Genomic DNA, 19133 nt, shown 5'->3' with positions numbered 1-19133 from the left:
TGCCCTTACTAAACAGATTCTGAAGCATCGGTGTCATTGCCTGATTTACATCTTCCCAAATATATGAAAATACAGAGTATTGCCTTATGGTCCTAGGTCCCCAGAACTGGTGGTGATCTTCTTGGGTATCTTAGTAAACAGAATAGGAGCTTTTGCCTCTTCACATTTTAAACATTTTGAAAGGCCATATTTTTTTTCTTTTTCTATATATAATTTCTGGAAAGGCTACTACAGTGTTTGAATTATAGTAAAGCATCTGAGAGATCAAGGTCTTTCATTTCATTTTGGGAAGGTGTTGAGATTTCTGTCGCTGGATTGCTGTTTTCTACTGCAGAAGGCAAGAGATCCTCATTTGTGAATTCTCTGGGAAAGCTAGAAGGTGCTGGAATGTCCATAATTTCTTTCCATGGTTTTCCAGGGCATCTGGGGAGAGGAGATTCTGGGCGATCTGACAACCCATTAAATAGAGAAGTATCAGGAAGAATTAGTGGTTCTGCAGGTGTACTGGTTTCCTTTCTTGCAACCCCTGGGTTACCTATCTCTGATGCTGTTTCAGCACTGGGTGATGGGAGGGTTTTGTTTAGGTTAAAACCACTTTCATTGGACTCCTCAGAAGATTTGGGGTTTGGATGTTTATGTTTCCCATTTTTACTGTGTTTTTTATGCCCACACCCATGACCAGTTCCGTGCCTGCAACCATTTTGATGTTTATACCTTCTGTCAGGCTCATGATCCTTTTTATGCCCATGATGATGCCCATGATGATGCCCATGTTTATGCCCCTGCTCATGCCCGTGTTCATGCCCGTATTTATGCTCAGGTTCATGCCCATGTTTATGCCCATGTTCATGCCCGTGTTTATGCTCAGGTTCACCTTCACCTTCTGGTTCCTGTGCACCATCTTCTCTTGTTTCTATATCAGGTCTTTGCTCATCTTCTCTCATTTCTTTATCAGGTCTTTGCTTTTCTTCTTCATTTTTATCAGAGCACGGCATTTCATTTGGCTGATTTAGCATAACAAGTCTTCGAAAAGGTGTGAATCCAGGAGGCCTTCTTAGTAATACAGCCTAAAAAACATTGCAATAATAACCATATTTCTTACATAAACAAGAATGATCATTTCAGATTCGAGAGATTCAGAAGTTGGGTCATTGCAGTATATGAATCATTTAGCAGAAATATGTTACCATATTTTAAAGTAAGCTAAATAATTATCTTTTCTGTCTGTGATAAGTGTGGAAACATAAACATCCTCCTGAATACCTCCAGAGTATTTTAGCAGTTATGTGTTAAAAGAAAAACTTAAGTATCACTGAAATATTGCCAATTTAACATGAGAATGGTACTATAGAGAGGAGAATGTGTACTTGTTTTAATTTATGAACAATATAGATGATTTCTAAGACTAAATGTCCCTGCACTTGTTAGAATTTAACACTCTGATGTATAAAACCAGTTTGTGCTAAAGACAAACACATATCTGAGTACTCAATACCAGAATGCACAAAAGATCTGGGTTGTTTTCTTATATGAAATGTAACTATTCAATTTTTTCATTTGTCATTTTTTCATATGTCAATTTTTTGCATATGTCAAATGTTTCTACATTTGACATATGCATCTCATAAGAATGCTTAGAAATAATACATATAGGTTGAAGTTGATAGTATGAAATGTTATGAAATAGTCATTTGTTATTGAGTAATCTCTATTTCCCACCTCTTAAACTAGAAGGCAGAGACTGAATGCATGATGTGCAGTCACTGTCCTATATGGGTTTCATATCTCTCCACCATTTGCAGTCTCTAGTTGCAAATCAGAGTTGTTTGGGATGGAGCTAAACTTGAAAGTTGATATGGATATTGTAGTGAAAACAAAGCAGAGAGTCATTTACTGTTGCTACATAATGAAACAATAGGTAGTTACGAAGATGCTGAGCACAGTGAAGCTACTGATTATGAATACAAGTTAATCAATCTGACTTTATTCAGAGTATCTTCTTCATTGTGGAGTATGGGAGTCCCTGCATTTATCAAAAAAACCTGCAATCATCAGAACTACAAAAGTTCTGATAATAAAAGAGATTTATATTTCATTCTGAAATTTTCAAAGTGACCCATGTTCAGGGCTGGTTAATTGTGGAGCTGGGCACAAAGGAAACTGAAAGATCTTCTTGCAGAAATTGGCAGCCCATGGCGGGAGATGCACTACTCATATGAAAAGATTTGCAGATGCTTTTGAAATCTGTGGGGAATAATCACTGCATTGTCAAATACATTTTTGTCTCAATTTCTAAGCCTTGAATCATAATTCAAAGGAGCTGCTGGGGCTTGATATTTCAGAGCTTAACTGGATAATGCAAAGGAGTAGTTGACAAGCAGAGTGTTCTCTCTGTCCTGTTGCCTTTATGTTTCTGTAGTCACTGGGTTATCCCCTGTCTCACCTTGTCATGAGACTGACTCCAGTGTAACAAGTTGCTGAGGTTAGAGATTGAGAGGGAGGAGTGTGGCGTTACTGAAGTTGTTAACAATGTGTTCCTTTATATTTGGTACAAAGTATGGGTTAATTTGGAATGGATAAAGAATTTAATGACTGCCTTGGTTCTATGCTCTACTTATGATGATGGGTAATGAAAAGGAGTCATACCTTTGACCGTTCTTTCGAGCAGTTAACCTGGGGAAAGATTTTATTCTCCCATGGGATCACATGAATTTGTGCTTCACATGACAATGGCACCTGTTGACAAAACAAAACCCAACACATTAAGGCATCAAACACAAAGGAAGAGTTGTGCCAAAAAAAAAAAAACAAACCAACAAATACAAACATTATTTTTTAATAATACTTTTAAATACAAATATAACTTCACCCAAATATCTATGAAATGCATCCTGGTAATGGAGACTTCTTTACTGGGACACATCTGCTTAGCTTTTTGAGGTTACAAAATACCTGTGTGAACACTTAATTTTAACTTAAATTGAAGATTGGATCTTGAAAAATTGGATATTTCATCCCCAGCACTTTTGGAGCACTAACTGTTTAATCTGCATGATATTCCTAAGAAATATAGTTTGTTGGTGATATTTCTCATTCTAAAATATTGGGAAATTGAAGTAGAACAGCATTTTTTCCTATTCAGAGCCTGCTGCAGTAATGGATTTTAAATTCTCACAGGTAAATACTGTTCATTTAATGGGAAAAGAGAGGGAAAATGAAGCCTCTTTTTCCCAGCCAAATCCCTTGCCAATGGTTTCTGGCCCTATCAACATTACTCTCCAGTGTCTGGAACACATTTTTCTGGCATCAGCAGCATGCATTCCAGAAACATCATTCCTTTGCACACCAGTAACACTCCATTTTCATGTTTTCGTTAGCTGCAAGTCATAGAATCATAGAATGGTTTGGGTTGAAGGGGACCTTAATGCTCATCTAATTTCAATCCCCCTGCCATGGGCAGGGACACCTTTCACTAGAGCAAGTTGCACAAAGCCACATCCAACCTGGCCTTGAACACTGCCAGGAATGGGGCAGCCACAGCTTCTCTAGGCAGCCTGTGCTAGAGTCCCACCACCCTCATAGTGAAGATTTTTTTACTGATATCTAATCCAAATCTCCCCTCTTTCAGTTTAAACCCTTGGGTTTAAACTACATGCCCTTGTAAAAAGTCCCTTTCCACCTAATTTGTAGGTCCCCTTTAGGTGCTAGAAGACTGTTACAAGGTCTCCCCAACTTTTTCAGCCTGTCTCCATAGGAGAGCTGCTCCAGCCCCCAGATCATCTTTGTGGCCTTCTGTAGATTTGCACCAGCAGGTCCACATCCTTTTTATGTTGGGTCTTCCAGAGCTGGACACAGTACTTTAGGTGGAGTCTCATGAGAGTACAGTAGAGGGGAAGAATCACCTTCCTCAACCTGCTGGCCACGCTCCTTTTAACACAGCCCAGCAGATGGCTGGCTTTCTGGGCTGCTAGTGCACACTGCTGGCTCATGTTGAAGCTTCGCATCAACTGATATCCCCAAGTCTTCTCCTCAGCGCTGCTCTCAAGTCCACGGAATCAGGAGTATTGTAACTCTTTCCTTTCACAGCAGCCTTTTTCCTCCCTTTCCTTGGCTCATTATTATCAGAAGAAAGTTCCTTTTGCTTTGCCATGAGCATTAATCCTGCAGTTGGAGTGACTCAGTGTCGCTCAGTTTCAGCTTCTTTTTTTATTGACATTGACACTGCCTGGGGTTACAAACAGTGAAACATGTCCTGCTTGCTGAAACAAAAGTTTACTGAAAGAGGTAAGAGAACTCAGGATGTGATTTTACTTAAGTACTTAAGTACTTTACTTAAGTGTTTACAAGTTCTAATGCAAATGAATTTGTCCATGAGGACTATTACAGTTGGCAACAGTCATCATTACTTACACTGTCTGATGTGGCTTCGCAGTCTTCATTAATTTTTTCAAAGTCTGTCTTTGAACAGTTTGTCTTCCGGACTGAAAATGTTACATGGTATTTTTGTCCTGCAACCTCCTGGAAAATTAGCAAGAAGACTTCCTGTGGTAAAGGCATTTTATTGAAAAGGGTTCACAGGAAATTTTTCTATGAGCTTATACTCCTTACATTCTACAAGTCCTGACCACTGCGACAACATATGTTAAGAACAATATAAAAATATTTGGAGGCAAACCTATCTGCTTCTAATCAACTTACTTTATTCCAATTCCCATTCTCAAAAATTCCAGTATTGAAATTGAAGGAAACAGGTCACAATAATATCAGCCCCACAGGTTTGGTTTTGTTGTAGTTGATGCCTATAGCAATTTCATCAATAACAAATGAAGTCATTAGAGATACTTCTGTAGAGACCCAGATATGATGGAAGAAAAGTTGAATGTGCATAAAATGAAGTATGTGATGAACAGGCTCAGTTGAAAACGAACGTATTTGCCAAATGCGTTAAGGAGAGAAACTGCATAGGTTCAAGAATGTGCCTGGTACAAGTTCTCCTAGTATTTTTTACAGAGCCCAAGATAACATATCTTGTGTCAGAGATAGCAGGCAAGACATGAAATTCTGTCTCTTTTAAGTATGTTTTTAAAGTATATGCACGCCAGTATCAACCATGATATGAAAAGTGAGAAAGAAGAATAAGATCTGAACGAAGAAAAAAGGTTTAAAAAAAGAAAAAGAACTGATATTATTAGTAAGATAAAGTGAGCTTTTGAGAAAAGCTCTGCTGTGCTTTTCCTGCCTCCTCCACTGGTACCATCATACTCAGAAGTTTTTACCAAAGTATTTTCTGAATCACTCCACTGTCTTATTTCCAATTCTGTCCTAAACCTCTGTTTTGATAGATTGGGACTGTAAAGAAGGCAAGTACTGACCAGTATTATCCTCCTAATTCCTTGTTTTTCTTTACCCAGCTGTATTTATCTGTACATCTTAAGTTACACACAGGTATACTTAATCTAGCTGGAGTATTATTATTAGCAAAATCAGTATATAAATTAGCATATTTCTCAGAGAAATTGTGAAGCCCCACTTCTTGGAGCTTAGAATAGGGTTGACAGCATCTAAAATAACATAAGAGAGTATTGGTGTGGTGAAACCACATAAGTGGTTTCATCTAATCATTCTTCTTTTACTTTAGAAGTCTATGGTATGTTTAAAAAGGCTGGTTAAAAGTGGGGTAGATATACAGAAATCAGGTAGTCTGAATCAACCTTCTCTCCATGCTTTTAAAATTGTGTTGTTTAAAAAAAATATAAAAAAAATCAAGAGATGGGACGTTTTTAACTCAGTTCTGAATTCAAGCCAAGGTGGATAAAACTTAGCAAGGAAAACTGCATGGATATTTCAGTTACCACATTTTATCACACATAGAGGAAAATATTATTTGAAATAGAAATACAAACTTTAGCTAAAATTCAGCTCAGACCAATAACACTGCCACGTCTGTTCCTCATCCCTCTGGTATATCCCAACCTGAACTGTCGCTGCTTCTATTTCTCCACTTTTGTAGTAGAAATCATCATTGCTTTCTGAATTATACTTCTCCATGGAAACCTTCAGTAGTTCCTTCAGTTCTGGGTTGTCTTTTGCGACAGTCTTTGGACAACCAGTTTGAGTGGCAGGAATTACTGTCTCTTCAACTGAAAAAAAGCAACAGATTTCAGATATAAGGAACAAAAAAATCAGTCTAGATAATGGCTGGAAAAAAGTTATAAACCTCTACCTTCTGGAACATTTCATGTTTGGCTCTATCAAATGAAACCAAAATATATTTGAGTTTTGTATGATCAGCATGATCAGGTGTTGGTTGTCTAAAAGAGTACTACATCAGCACCTGGTGTCACATTGGATGCTTAACAATTTACTCACAGAAACTAGAATGGTGTGTACCAATTGTGGGTAGCTAGCAAATAAAGAGAGGGAACATCTACGCATATGGAAAGAACTGACTCAGCTGAAATGAGAGATGTACGTTATTGCAATGAATGAGTGTGTGGAAGAATGCCATTATCTCTTGAAAACAAGTTTGAATGGGTGAGAATGCATCACTTACTACACGGAGTAGTACTGTGTACCCTGCTGTAAAGCTCTGAAGCTGTGATAACCTGTGTCAAAATAGATGGTTGGAGGAAAAAGTAGCAATAAGAAGACCATTTGGGAGTTTGACTGCAATGAACTTACAAATTCTAAGAAATTTATTTACTGGGGAAAAAAGAAAGCCTCTAACATAACAAACGTAAATATAGCTATGCAATAGAAAATGAGCAATGGTAGCATCATTAGATGAATTACCAGTTTTGGACAAAATCTTAAAAGTCTGCAGCTCCTTTCGCTTTCAAAAGAATACATTGGCGTTCTTTGGAATGTTAGAAGAAGCTACTATTTAAACAATATGATATTAACTTCCTTGTCATTGTAGTGGAAAAAGAATTCATTCTTGTAGGATAGTTACTGAGTTTGTTAATCTCCAAGTGACAGTCAGCAACCACTTCCATGTAACAGAAATAGGGCAGTATATAAATGATAAAATGTAACTTTTAGCTATATAAGAAATACTTGTAGGAAGTGAAAAGTCTGTGGTCATTTTTCATTAAGAGGCAGTGCTTTTCTGGTCCCAGAAGAATTACTTTTTTGTTATTATCTGTTTTCATCTCTTGTATTTTTATTTTGTCTTTCTTTTTACAATTGTAAAAAAACATTGAAAAGTGCAGAACGTGGCAAATTGATAGTACCTGTGACATACCTGGAAGCTTGCACTGGCTTACAATATCCACAATCACTTTCTGAAGACTTTGATATGCTTTGGCATCACATTTACCTACATGCTAGAATAAAAAACACAAAACAGCTTGTTACTTAGAAATAATGAACAAGCTCATGTTCTAAGTCAGCATACTGCTAAGTCAAGTATACTACTAATAATTCCTTCCTTCCTTCAATATAGTGGGAGGAAGAAGCCTGACAGGCAGTCTGCAGAGCCAACAAATGATTTGGGCTTAAAAGGACCACTCAGGGAAAATAAAACCATAAAAGAGAAGCTAAATGGACTATTCGTATGTGTTAATTACAGAAAGAAACAGGGAGGTTTACAAGCCAGAATCCTGTTTAATGGAGAACTCATTGGCTTTTTTGTCTCAAACTGTGAAGACCAAAAGGATTATGAAATTAACAAATCAAACATTATTAAGTTTCTTGTATTTACTCAGGTGTTTTAAAGAAACCATGGTAGACGGCTTGCTTAAAGTTGTCTTGGTATTTTAGAGCTGGAAGAAAGCAGATATCGATCCAGTTCTGTTTTAAAAAGGTTATAAACCCATAGAACTGATGTCTGTACCATTCCAGTGATTAGAAATAGTTATAAGAAAAGAATTAGGGGGCATGAATACATCAAGGAGAGACCCAGGTTTCTGTAGTAAACAGAAGTCATATTTTGCAGATTTATCAAAGTTCTTCAAAAGTATCAAGAAAAGTGGGTCAAGAGACCTGTTGATAAAGTATATGTAGATTTTAAGAAAGGTTTCAGTGAAGTCTCTTATCAAAGACTCTAAAAGAAACTAATCAATTGTAGAATAAAATCTTAGGGCTCTGACAGATACTGTTTTCAAAGCATCCGTAAAAAAATCTGCTTAGCTGTTGGTTTAGAAGAAATAATAAAAAATAATATCAAGTCTTATTGTCCAGGTTAAAGAGAATGATATTATGCTCCACTGAAGTAGTTCTGTGGTTCACATGTATGTCAGATACAGGGTGCTCCCTGTATCCTCCCATTTCAAAATGAGTAGTACAGAGCTAAATAAAGGTATGAAACAACTTCCATGGAATTTGGTCATTCCAATGTATGGAATAGTCTTGGAATATATATTCTAATAATATCTGATGATGATCTATTAACAAGGCTTCTTAGCAGTTCAGGGGATAAGCGATAAAAATCTAATCCCACTAACCCTGTGTGATCAAAGCACTATGTGAATGAGGTAGCACTCTTGCATTAGGCGAGGTGGCAGAAGTCATTACCTCTAGGTGACAGGCTGGAAAATTCAGGCTCAAGCAGATTAAGTAACTTGCTTAAGGTTTAAGGGCAAGTGTGGGTAATGAAAAGATTTGCTTTACCTAGTTTGATTCTAACTCTTCTATTATTTACCAGGGTTGTCATTCTTCCCTTTTTTGATCAATGCCTCTGAAACATGCCATAGCATTCTTGAGACATCCAAGGAGTAAGTTTTGAGCAAGAGAGGCTCTTGAATTTAACACTTAACAGTGCACTTCCACAACAGCTGAAGCAGATGTGAGTTGGGACTTCTGTGGTTCCTCCCCTCCCATTTGCCACCACTGTTCATTACTATTCGTGTTCCTGCCCTCTATTTGCAGAAGCACTTTTCTTCATTCATTGAGAGACAGTTAATTCTGTTCCAGATCAGAGGAAACACCTGGTTTTGCAATACTGTTTAGCTAGTGTATGTATGTTTGTTAATAAATGTCTTTTGAAGCTCTCTTATTTGGACTATGGTAGGGGTAAAGTGGTAATTCAGCTACTTACTTTTCTTTGAGAATATGTCTTAAGCTGGAATAATAGCGCTTATTTTAATTATTGGGTTTGGGGTTGTACCTGAGTAACTCCTTGAATATCTGGATAAGAGCTTCTCAAGGGATTTATTGTCTGGGTGAGACTTTTTAGATTCTGTCATCTGTAAGCATTTCAGTGGTCGTCTTAGTAACCAATTCAGGAGAAGACAGGTGTTTTAATTGCATAAATAGACACCTATCTACAAGGCTGGATTTAAACTTCATTCACAAAGTGAAGCAAGACTATAAATATTTTCTTGAGCCAGATATTAATGATTATTTGTTAATATGACATTTTCTCAATTAATAAATTTTGAAGATTACTTACACCTCTGGAAGTGGTTTTGCACTCTGGAGTTAAATCTTGAAATTGGTCTTTGGAGCAATTAGTCTCCTCAATTTCATATTTAATTGCATAATTCCATCCAGCTACCACCTAGAACAGATATTTTGGAGATACATCATGTAAACCAGTACAAACTTGGAACTTAAACTATTAAATGTGATTTGCAAAGAAAGCAAAACAACTTTTCTCGTGCCTTCCATCCATCAAGTCACCTTGCAGTCATTGAGCCATAGAGTATTCATGGAGAGAAAAGAAAAACACCAAACTTGTTCTTGTGATACAAAAGTTAAACTAAGTACACTACAAGCACACTTTGTATTTAGATTCCACTTCTCCTAGCAAGCCTGCAACCTCATAATGGTTGGTTTTTTGTGCTTTCCTCCAAAGTATGTGTAACTTACTACTCCCAGTGACAGGAAGCTGGTCTAGATAGATGACTGTACTAATACAGCTTGGCAAGTCCTATGTTCCTGAGTATGGGACATAGTAAAGAAGTATCTGAATAACGTAGCTTTATACTGCTGACATCATTTGTTATTGACTATCTTGCAATTATCATCACCTATAATTCTGTCTGCCTTCCCCTGCCTGCTGTTTTGTTCAGATTTGTGACCCTTTTTTTCATTTTCTCTCCTGGAAGTGATTCAGTTTTCCTCACTATGGCTACTGCTGCTCACCCATGAAATCTCTCCATGTCACAGTGTTGGGCTAGAAAGGGGAAATAAGAGCCAAATATAGGAACTTTCCATTCCGGCTCAATTAAAGTGGAGGGCTCTGACTACTCTCTGTTGGCCAGAAGTGACATGATGGTTCTCTTTCCAGCTGCTGGATTTTAGTCTGTCCGTGACATTTTGTCATGTGGCTTAAATGTTGTGCAATCTTGTCCTTCAGCTAAGAGGATCATTGCCATCAGTAAATAGAGAGAGGACAGTCTGAATTAAATCATGGGTCAAATTGATATGAGATTAGAAATGCTTTTTGGCTAAGTAAATACATATACATACAAAGAAAAGGATCTGTATTTGGTGTTAGGTTATATACTGGTTAAAAAAAAATAAACTCTACTTTCTAGCAACAATCACACTATCCAAGGGAAAGCCTTTCACAGAGAAATAATTGTTGCTTGGAATACCAGATGACACAGAATTTCTGCAACTTGAGAAGTCACTTCTTGCAAAGCAGATATTAGTGTGCAGAAATCTTTCGGCAAGTGGCATGTTGGCATTTTGTTTTTCTTACCCAATTTTCCTGTATGGGGTTTACTTGTACTATAGTGTGTAGCAGCTGCTTGCATATGAGCACTAATGCATTGCAAAAACATAGATGCCTGCTGCTGTTTGAGAGGCTGAAGAGTATATGAGATGTCTGTGCTGGCTGGCAGTTTTGTCACAGCACCTAAGACAGATCTGCTCCTGCTGGAGCTTCAGGGTGAGGCCAAGTAGAATACCCAAGAGTCTTGAAGATGACACAAGGTGTCTGTGTCAGCAGTGAATGCAAATAAACTGGGACTGAACACTGGTTAGATGGAACTGCAGACAAAGTATGTTTGCCACCAGTTCGTAAAGTTAAAAGCTTTGAAAATACAGTAGGTAACAATTTATGATTTCTTATAAATGAAGAGAATTATTTACAGGATCTACTCTATATGTATTTTGTATACTTTTATTATGAATTATAACCTAACTTAAAAATCAGAAACATGTACATAAAACAATCAGGGTCTGGAGTTTTGTGGGGGTTTTTTTGGTAAAATTTAGAGAAAAATCGTACACAAACCTGTCTTGTAGCTTCTTTTATTTCCACAAGCTTAAAAAGGGCAGGTTCACCACTATGCTTGTTAAACTTCTGAATGGCTTGTTTCAGAATTTCCAGCACTACTGAACTGTCACTTGATATAGGATGAAAGCATCCAAGACATGTAGCCTGAGTAAGTGTTATCTTTGGCATAGCTGCAAAACAAAACAAAAAGAAAAAAAAAAGGACTTCATGTAAAACAGTCCCAGGTTTTAATTTTTCCTATGTGGGAATGAGAGAAAAGGCTCAATGAGCTAGAACCTTTCCTGCATTTAACTGGGAGGAGCAAAACCAGGCACAGCTACAGGTTGGGCAGAGAAGAGATTCAGAGCAGCCCTGCGGAGAAGGACTTGGGGGTGTTGGTTGATGAGAAAATGAACATGAGCAGGCAGTGTGCACTTGCAGCCCAGAAAGCCAACCGTATCCTGGGCTGCATCAAAAGGAGCGTGACCAGCAGGTTGAAGGAGGTGATCCTGCCCCTCTACTCTGCTCTCCTGAGACCTCACTTGGAGTATTGTGTACAGTTCTGGTGTCCTCAACGTAAAAAGGACATGGAACTGTTGGAACATGTCCAGAGAAGGGCCACGAGGATGATCAGGCAACTGGAGCACCTCCCTTATGAAGATAGGCTGAGGAAGTTGGGGCTGTTCATCCTGGGGAAGAGAAGGCTGTGTGGAGACCTCATAGCAGCCTTCCAGTATCTGAAGGGGGCCTATAGGGATGCTGGAGAGGGACTCTTCATTAGGGACTGTAGTGATAGGACAGGGGGTAACGGGTTAAAACTTAAACAGGGGAAGTTTAGGTTGGATATAAGAAGGAAATTCTTTCCTGTTAGGGTGGTGAGGCACTGGAATAGGTTGCCCAGGGAGGCTGTGAGTGCTCCATCCCTGGCAGTGTTCAAGACCAGGTTGGACGAGGCCTTGGGTGATATGATTTAGCGTAAGGTGTCTCTGCCCACGGCAGGGGGGCTGGAACTAGATGATCTTAAGGTCCTTTCCAACCCTAACTGTTCTATGATTCTCTGATTCTAAAACTCACATTTCAGTTTCAGGGCCTGCAAAGGCATTCACTGCATCATGTTTTTGTTTGTGGTGGCGGGGTGCATCCATGACATTTGGATCCAGGCATGGTTTCAGCAGCAAACTTCAGTCAGAGGTGTGGGTGAGTTCAGGAGTCATTGAATCTCCAAACCTGACACCACCCAGGAAGGGTCATCACTCATTCAGTCAGGCTAGAGCCACTGGAGGCTACAGCTTAGGAGATGTTCTTTCAGATTTTTCAATGCTCAGCTGCTGCGGGCAGCTGCTTCCTGTCCTCACCATGTTTCAGGGTGGGGACTTTGGCACGTGTGCTTTGGCTCACCCATGTGAACTGCTCTGACTTTGAGCTCCTTCGGGGCTGTAACTATTTTACTGCTGTGCTGTTTGAAACCCCTGCTAGTCACTGTGGCTGCCAGTTACCACTTGGTGTTACCTTCAGGATTAACCAACTGGATTGTCTGTGCATAGACAAGCTTGATGGGGGTGCTCAAACTTCTGTTTCCTACTCCTAATCCTATTCCTTCTCTTTCTAGTAATCATGGATTGGGTTTTCATAAATTAATTTTATAGTTCAGTACATAAATTAATTTCATGATTCAGTGAGCTTGAGAATGAAAGTGGGACAATATGGGGTCTCTATGGAATTGAAGTAAAATTTGTGTACCTTATCCTTAGCTGGCTTAAACTGGTTTTAATGGAGGTAAGCCAGCTTCCACCAGCCAGAAACCAGTCCAGAGTCAGTATGAATAAACTGTTCTACAAAGAAGGCTGCTACCTGACATGGTGGGGAAATCCCTCACCAGATAGGATCTATTGTTTTACTCTTTCCATTTTAATCCTTCAGATTTGATTTGTCTCTTCTGTACATTGTGAATATCTCAGTGTAAGCAATACTATTTAGTGTTAGCTCTCCAAGGGGTACTTGAGTGAGAGGTCCTGCCCTTTGTATTTTTACCATCACTTTTCTTGACTGACAAATATATGCATGTTACAGAAAAATATGACCATGTTTCCAAGGAGTAATCACAAAGTAGATAATAAAACATAAAGTGACTATGGTACCAGCATTTTCATAAGTGCTGAACAAACGAGTATTCTTTTTTCAGAATTGCTATGACTTGCTAAAAGGAGATGAGCTTCTTAGGCTGAATAGATAATTCATTTATGTATGTTTGATTAGTTTTCTAAGCAAAGATTCAAATGCAAATTTCCTTCCCATGCATTCTCTGTGGGATTCACACACCTTCTACTGGCAACTAGATGTCACCATTGCCCCACAAATGCATCTAAACCAAGTGATGTTTATTCTGTAGCAGAATATGGATTTTGTGTGTACTGCAGTTCCTAGAATGACACTGGCTGTAGGTATAGACATTTAGCTTTAAACAAGGTAATTAGGAACAAAAAACAGCAAGCTCCCAGCTACCGGTTAGTTTAAAACTAGCTTGGATATGTCTTACATGAACGCGGGGCATAAGCACATAGAGATCTCAGTTGTAAAGCTTTAAAGCAGTGATCTCTTTGTAATACAGGAAATTACTATGTGAACATAGTCATATATGAATGTCTTGCAGGCAAGAAATGTAGTACTGCTTATTGCTAAGGTCTAAAAGATATCACAGTTTCTTATGCATAATTACATCATTCCTAGATTTTTATTTTGTAAATTTTTTTTCTTTTTTTTTTATGAGGGTAAATGTTCTTTTAGTGTGCAAACAGAAATAATTAATACTTTTTAGTTTGGATAAAATTAAGATACAATTTTGTAATATAGTTTTTTTTCTAATAATTTCTGGTGCAATTTTATACTTGAATAAATAAAGACAAATTTTAAAGCATGAGAAGTGGTATCTAGTCTCTAAGTTACTGATATGTTTTGATCTTAAGCAAATTCATTGTAACTTGGTATAATTCCAGTGTTTGAAGAAACTTACTACACCTGCCTGTGCTGGTTTTCATTACCCTGGACAGACATTGACAGTGCTTCATTAACTTAGTCTATATGTGCATAATAGTGAAGTGAAATTTTGTCTTTAACATGTAGTTGCTTAAGGATGATTATTTATAAATGTCTGAATAGAACAATAAGGAGCTCCTATCTTTAAAATTACCTGAAAGTGGCAGTATTATATATTTCCTATTCTTATTTGTCAATGTACTTGCTGAATGCTGCCCCAAACAGTTCCATACCTGGAAATATTTTGCAGTCTTGTGAAACATTACTTGTTTTTTCAGCATTATTCATGTGAACCTGAGCTGTGCATTCTCCTGTTTTCTGCAAAAATATATGATAACATTTGTCTTAAACTTGCTGAAGAAAAAGGCAATATTATATATTCTTGTAGCTGTTGAATAAAGTTGACAGTTGCAAATTGTGTTTGGGGAACAAGTTCATATGTACACTTGCAGTAATATCTAATTTGCTGGTTTGTTACCCAAAAATGAACAGTTTTGTTTGCGAGGAGAGTAGGGGATGAACTGAGCAGATAGTTTGAAAGATTGCTTTGTATCATGATTGATGCATGCTAATTAACTAAAGAATTTGCAGTCAGAATAATGGAACTGAACACATCCTCATAAATGAAGTCTGTATAAATTTTGTATTTATATCATTTCCACACTGCTAGGACAAGATATGCCTCAATGACCATGGCATTTCACATTGATTCGTATGGTATCACAACCATCCCTTTTTTTGCATTGTGTAGTGTGGGAAGTAACAATGACTTCCACTGGATATATGCAGTGTTCATGCCCACTATGTGTGCCCCAATTGTATTTCCTCTCGGTGCCCTCTAGCAGCATGAGCCAGACATGCTTTATACTGCTAAAAGTCCTCTGTAAATCTTCTGCCATAGTGGCTTCCATGAGAGTATTTTTGTTGGTGCAGATCTGAAGTAAATTTGGTTGTGCAAGTTTCTATTATGCATAATTAACAGAAAGTTTTATAGCCCTTCCGTGTATGTTATGTTGAATTTATGGTGAACCTTCCTATTGAAGCACTGAAATGTTCCCTTCTGTACATATTCAGGATTATAATGGTAAACTCATTTTATAACGGTTAATTTAATGTTGTAAGTATTTCTGTATTGTACTTTAATCCTCTCAAAAGCAACACAGCTAAAAAAATTTAAATTCTCTGCTGTATTTTTCCCCAAGCAACTGCAGTCCTGGTTATTATGCTGATGTTTCTATACAGAAGACTTTTAAAGAGAACAGATACTTACAGCCTCTGCAGATACTTTGTAATCACAATCTTGCCAGAGTTTGTTTTCATTAGTGGCACAAGTGGTTTCTTGTATTCGGTATTTCACATAGAACTGTGCTTCAGGACCTGCCTGGATGAAAACATGCATGTCATTGTTTGTGTAGTGATAGATTAGGTGAAAAGACAAGAGCTTCAAAAGGTAAATACTATCCGTTTTATAGTACGGTCTCAGATTAGCTGCTGGTCTCCATACAAGGTCTCCCAAGTCTTCATAGTTCAGCAATTAACTTATCTAATTATATTAATGAGCCCTTACTTACAAAGGTAGGTAGTATGTTGACACAATAGATGCAGTATGCTCAGCCACCTTCATTTTAAATTATAGTACCAAGATTTTTAAAACCAGAAATAAGTAGTTATATTCATACTCAGTACTGAGTATATTCATACTCATATTGAGTACTCCAAATAAGCAAATTTGGGTTGCTGCTCAAATAGCTAGCATAATTACCAGCTTGGACTGTGCTCCTGCCTGACTCCTCCACTCTTACTCTTGGCCTTCTCCCAGATCTGTCTACTTTACTTCTATACAATTCTATAGGCAGTCCAGAAACAGCAGCCAGCAACCCTCAGGCAGGCTGGCTGTGCCCAAACTGCCTTTACACTATAGTAACAGGGTATGTCGGCTGCCTTGCCTGCTTGGTGGAAAGGGGTGAGGAGACCATATGCTCTGGAGACAGCCTTTGGAAGTGCCTGCAATTTTCCTCTAGGCATTGAAGCCTGTGCTGCTCATGAGGGTAGATTATATACGTAAATATATTATGATATTTCATCCATAAGAGAAAACACAGACAAAGCATTAAGTGAAGTTAGGCCTGGCCTCTGGATTGGTTTCTGATTTTGGTAAATTAGGAGGGGCAATTTCTCCTTGACATAAACTGAGTAGTGAGACCGTGCCTACAGGTAACATTAACACGATGCAAGGTTTGTGGTTAATCCTTTAGAGGAAATGTAAAGCTGGAAATTACTACTTTCGCAGCCACTAAAGCTGCTCTTCCAACGTGCTTTATCTAGTACAAACACAGGCAGCTGCTGGACTTTAACACGTTATTCTCAAATGATACTGCTGGAGAATAAATTATAATTCTTGCCTTAGTGGTACCAAGAAAGTGAAGCTGAGGTGATGGAAGTGGAACATACTGGATTTACACTTGTATAGACACAGAACTAGATTCTGTGTTCTCTCATTTTCTGTTGAGTATTGCTACAACTACAGAAGTGTAGAGGTACCTGATATAATGGTTGAAAGTTGTAAAACAGGATGAAAGAGTCTCTAAAAATGTAATGGACTTAATCCTCAGCAGGTATAAATTAACTTTTATGGAGCTGCATCCAGATTATATTATTGGGAATGTGGATTTAAAAAGAGCTGAATTTTGTTTTTTGTTACAGTGTTCTAAGTCTGCAGTAAATCAACTCAGTGAGTAAATGAAAGAAGTGAGAAAAGACATTGTTTCTGTATTTGTTGTTGGTCTATTTCATTATTATAATGAATAGCTATGCCTTTAACTGGGGCAGGTTCAGCCTTTCACCAGTCAGCTTTTATGTTTTATTACCTTATCAATAATGAATGTACATGAATATGTAATACCCAGCTATTTAATTAATGCATTCAACATTGTGAGACTAACGATGAGCAAAGTCTATACTCTTTTTAGAAAAAGAATAACGAATATGAGGAAATCTCTATTGCAGATTCCATTTTTTAACTTAACATCATAGTCAGATCAATGATTCAAAGTAATAACTGATTTCCATCTCAGATCTTTTAAGGAAAGGAAAGATGGATATCTAGAGAAAGATAAATAATAATTGCAATAAACATGTTCTTAAAAACAGAACATTGTTTAAGATAAAATACTGAAACTAACACCTGTCCTTTGGGACTATCAGCAAAAGGAAGGTGATGTTACAGCTATGATATAATGATATTTGCATTTGGCTGTTGTTAAAGATGTGTGTTGGTCAATGAAGACAGTGAGACTTCGTTTGTTTAATATGAGTTGCATAAAGGGTTTGCCAGATTTCAGTCTTTGTCACTACATGATAAAATCTCCCCAGTTTGGAAACAGGAAAATCGGAGGGTAAGTGCCATGGGATGTAAGTAGTTTACTCTAAAGCATTTAGCAATTCATGTCCCTTTTCTGGGTAAAAGTGTCTTGTGATTTTGTAGTGCAAAATATTCTCTCTGACACTGGGTTTCTTATGTTTTACATCTGAAAATCCAATCCAATAGAAAGAAAATGCTAATGATGTTTTCAAGTAAAGTAATGCTTGTCATTGTTATGGTAATGTCTTCTTTGTATGCCTCTCAGAGATAAATACTCTTTTGTTAGATTAACACTATGCAGAAGGACTCCAGGCAAAGGATCATGTTTCGTTCTTTTTTCTTCTGTAATTTTAGCTGTCACCCTATTTGTCTAAACTGCTACCTAGCGCTTTTACATAGATCTGTGACTCGGGACTAGTGTCAATCAAATAATAGTCACAAATAATTTATTCCCTGTATTGCCAAATTTTACGAGGTCTTTCTTCTTCATATGTGCTACCAGCTCTTCTCAAATCAAGATAATACTCACATTTTTTAGAAAGTATGGTTTTGCCATTGATCTGACAACCTTACTGATGATGGAAAGGGATAGGATTCCCAGCACAGAAAGGAGAATTGAGAGTGGACTAGTAAGACACAAACTGTATTAGTGGTAGAAATGTTCTATTCTTTAGTCCCTGAATTAATAAGCAGTTCACCAGCACACATAGTTTTGTTGATAAGAACGTAATAGATGTTCCTTGTCACAGTAGTGAGTATCTTACTGTGCAAGTAATTTCTTTGGGTTTTTGTAAACGTTCTGGAATATGCTTTGCTGTCATGCTTTCTTTCTTATGAAGGAGAGAGAGAGAATCTGATTCAGAGTGCATGAACAATTCAATCCTCTTTTTTTTTTTTTCTTTCAAAGTCTACTTACAGTTCTCTTGGCTTCCATCACCATGTGCAGAGCAAATTGATTACCAGTTGCTATGTCTCCGTTGTATTTCTTCAGTGCTGTGTCAACAGCTTGAAAGACATCAGGATCATCACAGTCCAAAAACTCATGTAGAAGAGGGGTGGCTCTGCTAGAGAAAAAGCTACAGCAGAGTGCTAGTACAATAAGATAGATCATAATTAGATTTTTAAAAAAGTGCCCCCTCTGAATTAGAAGGCTCTTTAAAAACCAAATTCAAAAGGAATGCTTGACAAGGTTTTAGTCACCTCTCGTGTTTTTCAGGAGCTACAGCTAAGTAAACAGAATGAATGGGCTGCTGGGGTTGGTTGGTTTTCATCATACCCTGTTTATACTGCAAATAAACTTCTGAGTTTATCTAAATAAACTTTATGTGGTCACCAGAATGACACTAGGGTTATCCACCTGCCATCAAAATAACAGGCTAAATGGCTGTAGTTGGGGACAGGATTAGACTAAGTAGGATGGCCCCTGGGCAAAAGAGAAAGCAGAATGTTTGTAGGTTTCTAGCTCCTTAAAGTCTAAACTGCTACTGAGAATCTATTTTTGAAGGCTTAAATGAAACACCCAAGAAGGTCACAGTAGCAATGAAGTTCTGGTTCTGGACAACAACCCTGTAA

At 37.7% G+C, this 19133-nt stretch overlaps 1 protein-coding gene across 1 annotated transcript; it reads right to left on the bottom strand.

The window, feature by feature from the left end:
* Nucleotides 1-227: 227 nt before the first annotated feature.
* Nucleotides 228-18814, bottom strand: KNG1 (kininogen 1). The gene is made up of 10 exons (XM_061452388.1): nucleotides 18478-18814; nucleotides 15471-15581; nucleotides 14434-14518; nucleotides 11186-11358; nucleotides 9392-9499; nucleotides 7244-7325; nucleotides 5974-6140; nucleotides 4411-4518; nucleotides 2647-2736; nucleotides 228-1067 (listed from the first exon to the last, which is right to left on the bottom strand). The coding sequence occupies exons 1-10, from the start codon at nucleotides 18670-18672 to the stop codon at nucleotides 243-245; spliced, it is 1944 nt and encodes a 647-aa protein (XP_061308372.1). The 5' UTR covers nucleotides 18673-18814; the 3' UTR covers nucleotides 228-242.
* Between the last annotated feature and the right edge of the window lie 319 nt (nucleotides 18815-19133).

Source organism: Pezoporus flaviventris, unplaced genomic scaffold (genome assembly GCF_033815535.1).
Source record: "Pezoporus flaviventris isolate CSIRO_AGI_PZ_B2104156 unplaced genomic scaffold, CSIRO_AGI_Pfla_v1 ptg000013l, whole genome shotgun sequence".
Taxonomy (NCBI): Eukaryota; Metazoa; Chordata; class Aves; order Psittaciformes; family Psittacidae; genus Pezoporus; species Pezoporus flaviventris.
This window is presented reverse-complemented; position numbering and strand designations above follow the sequence as displayed.

What these genes read in the sequence shown, in the direction of transcription:
- KNG1 (XM_061452388.1), bottom strand. Translation starts at nt 18,672, where the DNA reads ATGATCTATCTTATTGTACTAGCACTCTGCTGTAGCTTTTTCTCTAGC. An exon ending in GCAAAACCACTTCCAGAGGT is followed by an intron (nt 7,326 to 9,391) that starts GTAAGTAATCTT and finishes TTTTTATTCTAG; the next exon opens with CATGTAGGTAAATGTGATGC. An exon ending in TAGAAGCAGCGACAGTTCAG is followed by an intron (nt 4,519 to 5,973) that starts GTTGGGATATAC and finishes CTAATTTTCCAG; the next exon opens with GAGGTTGCAGGACAAAAATA.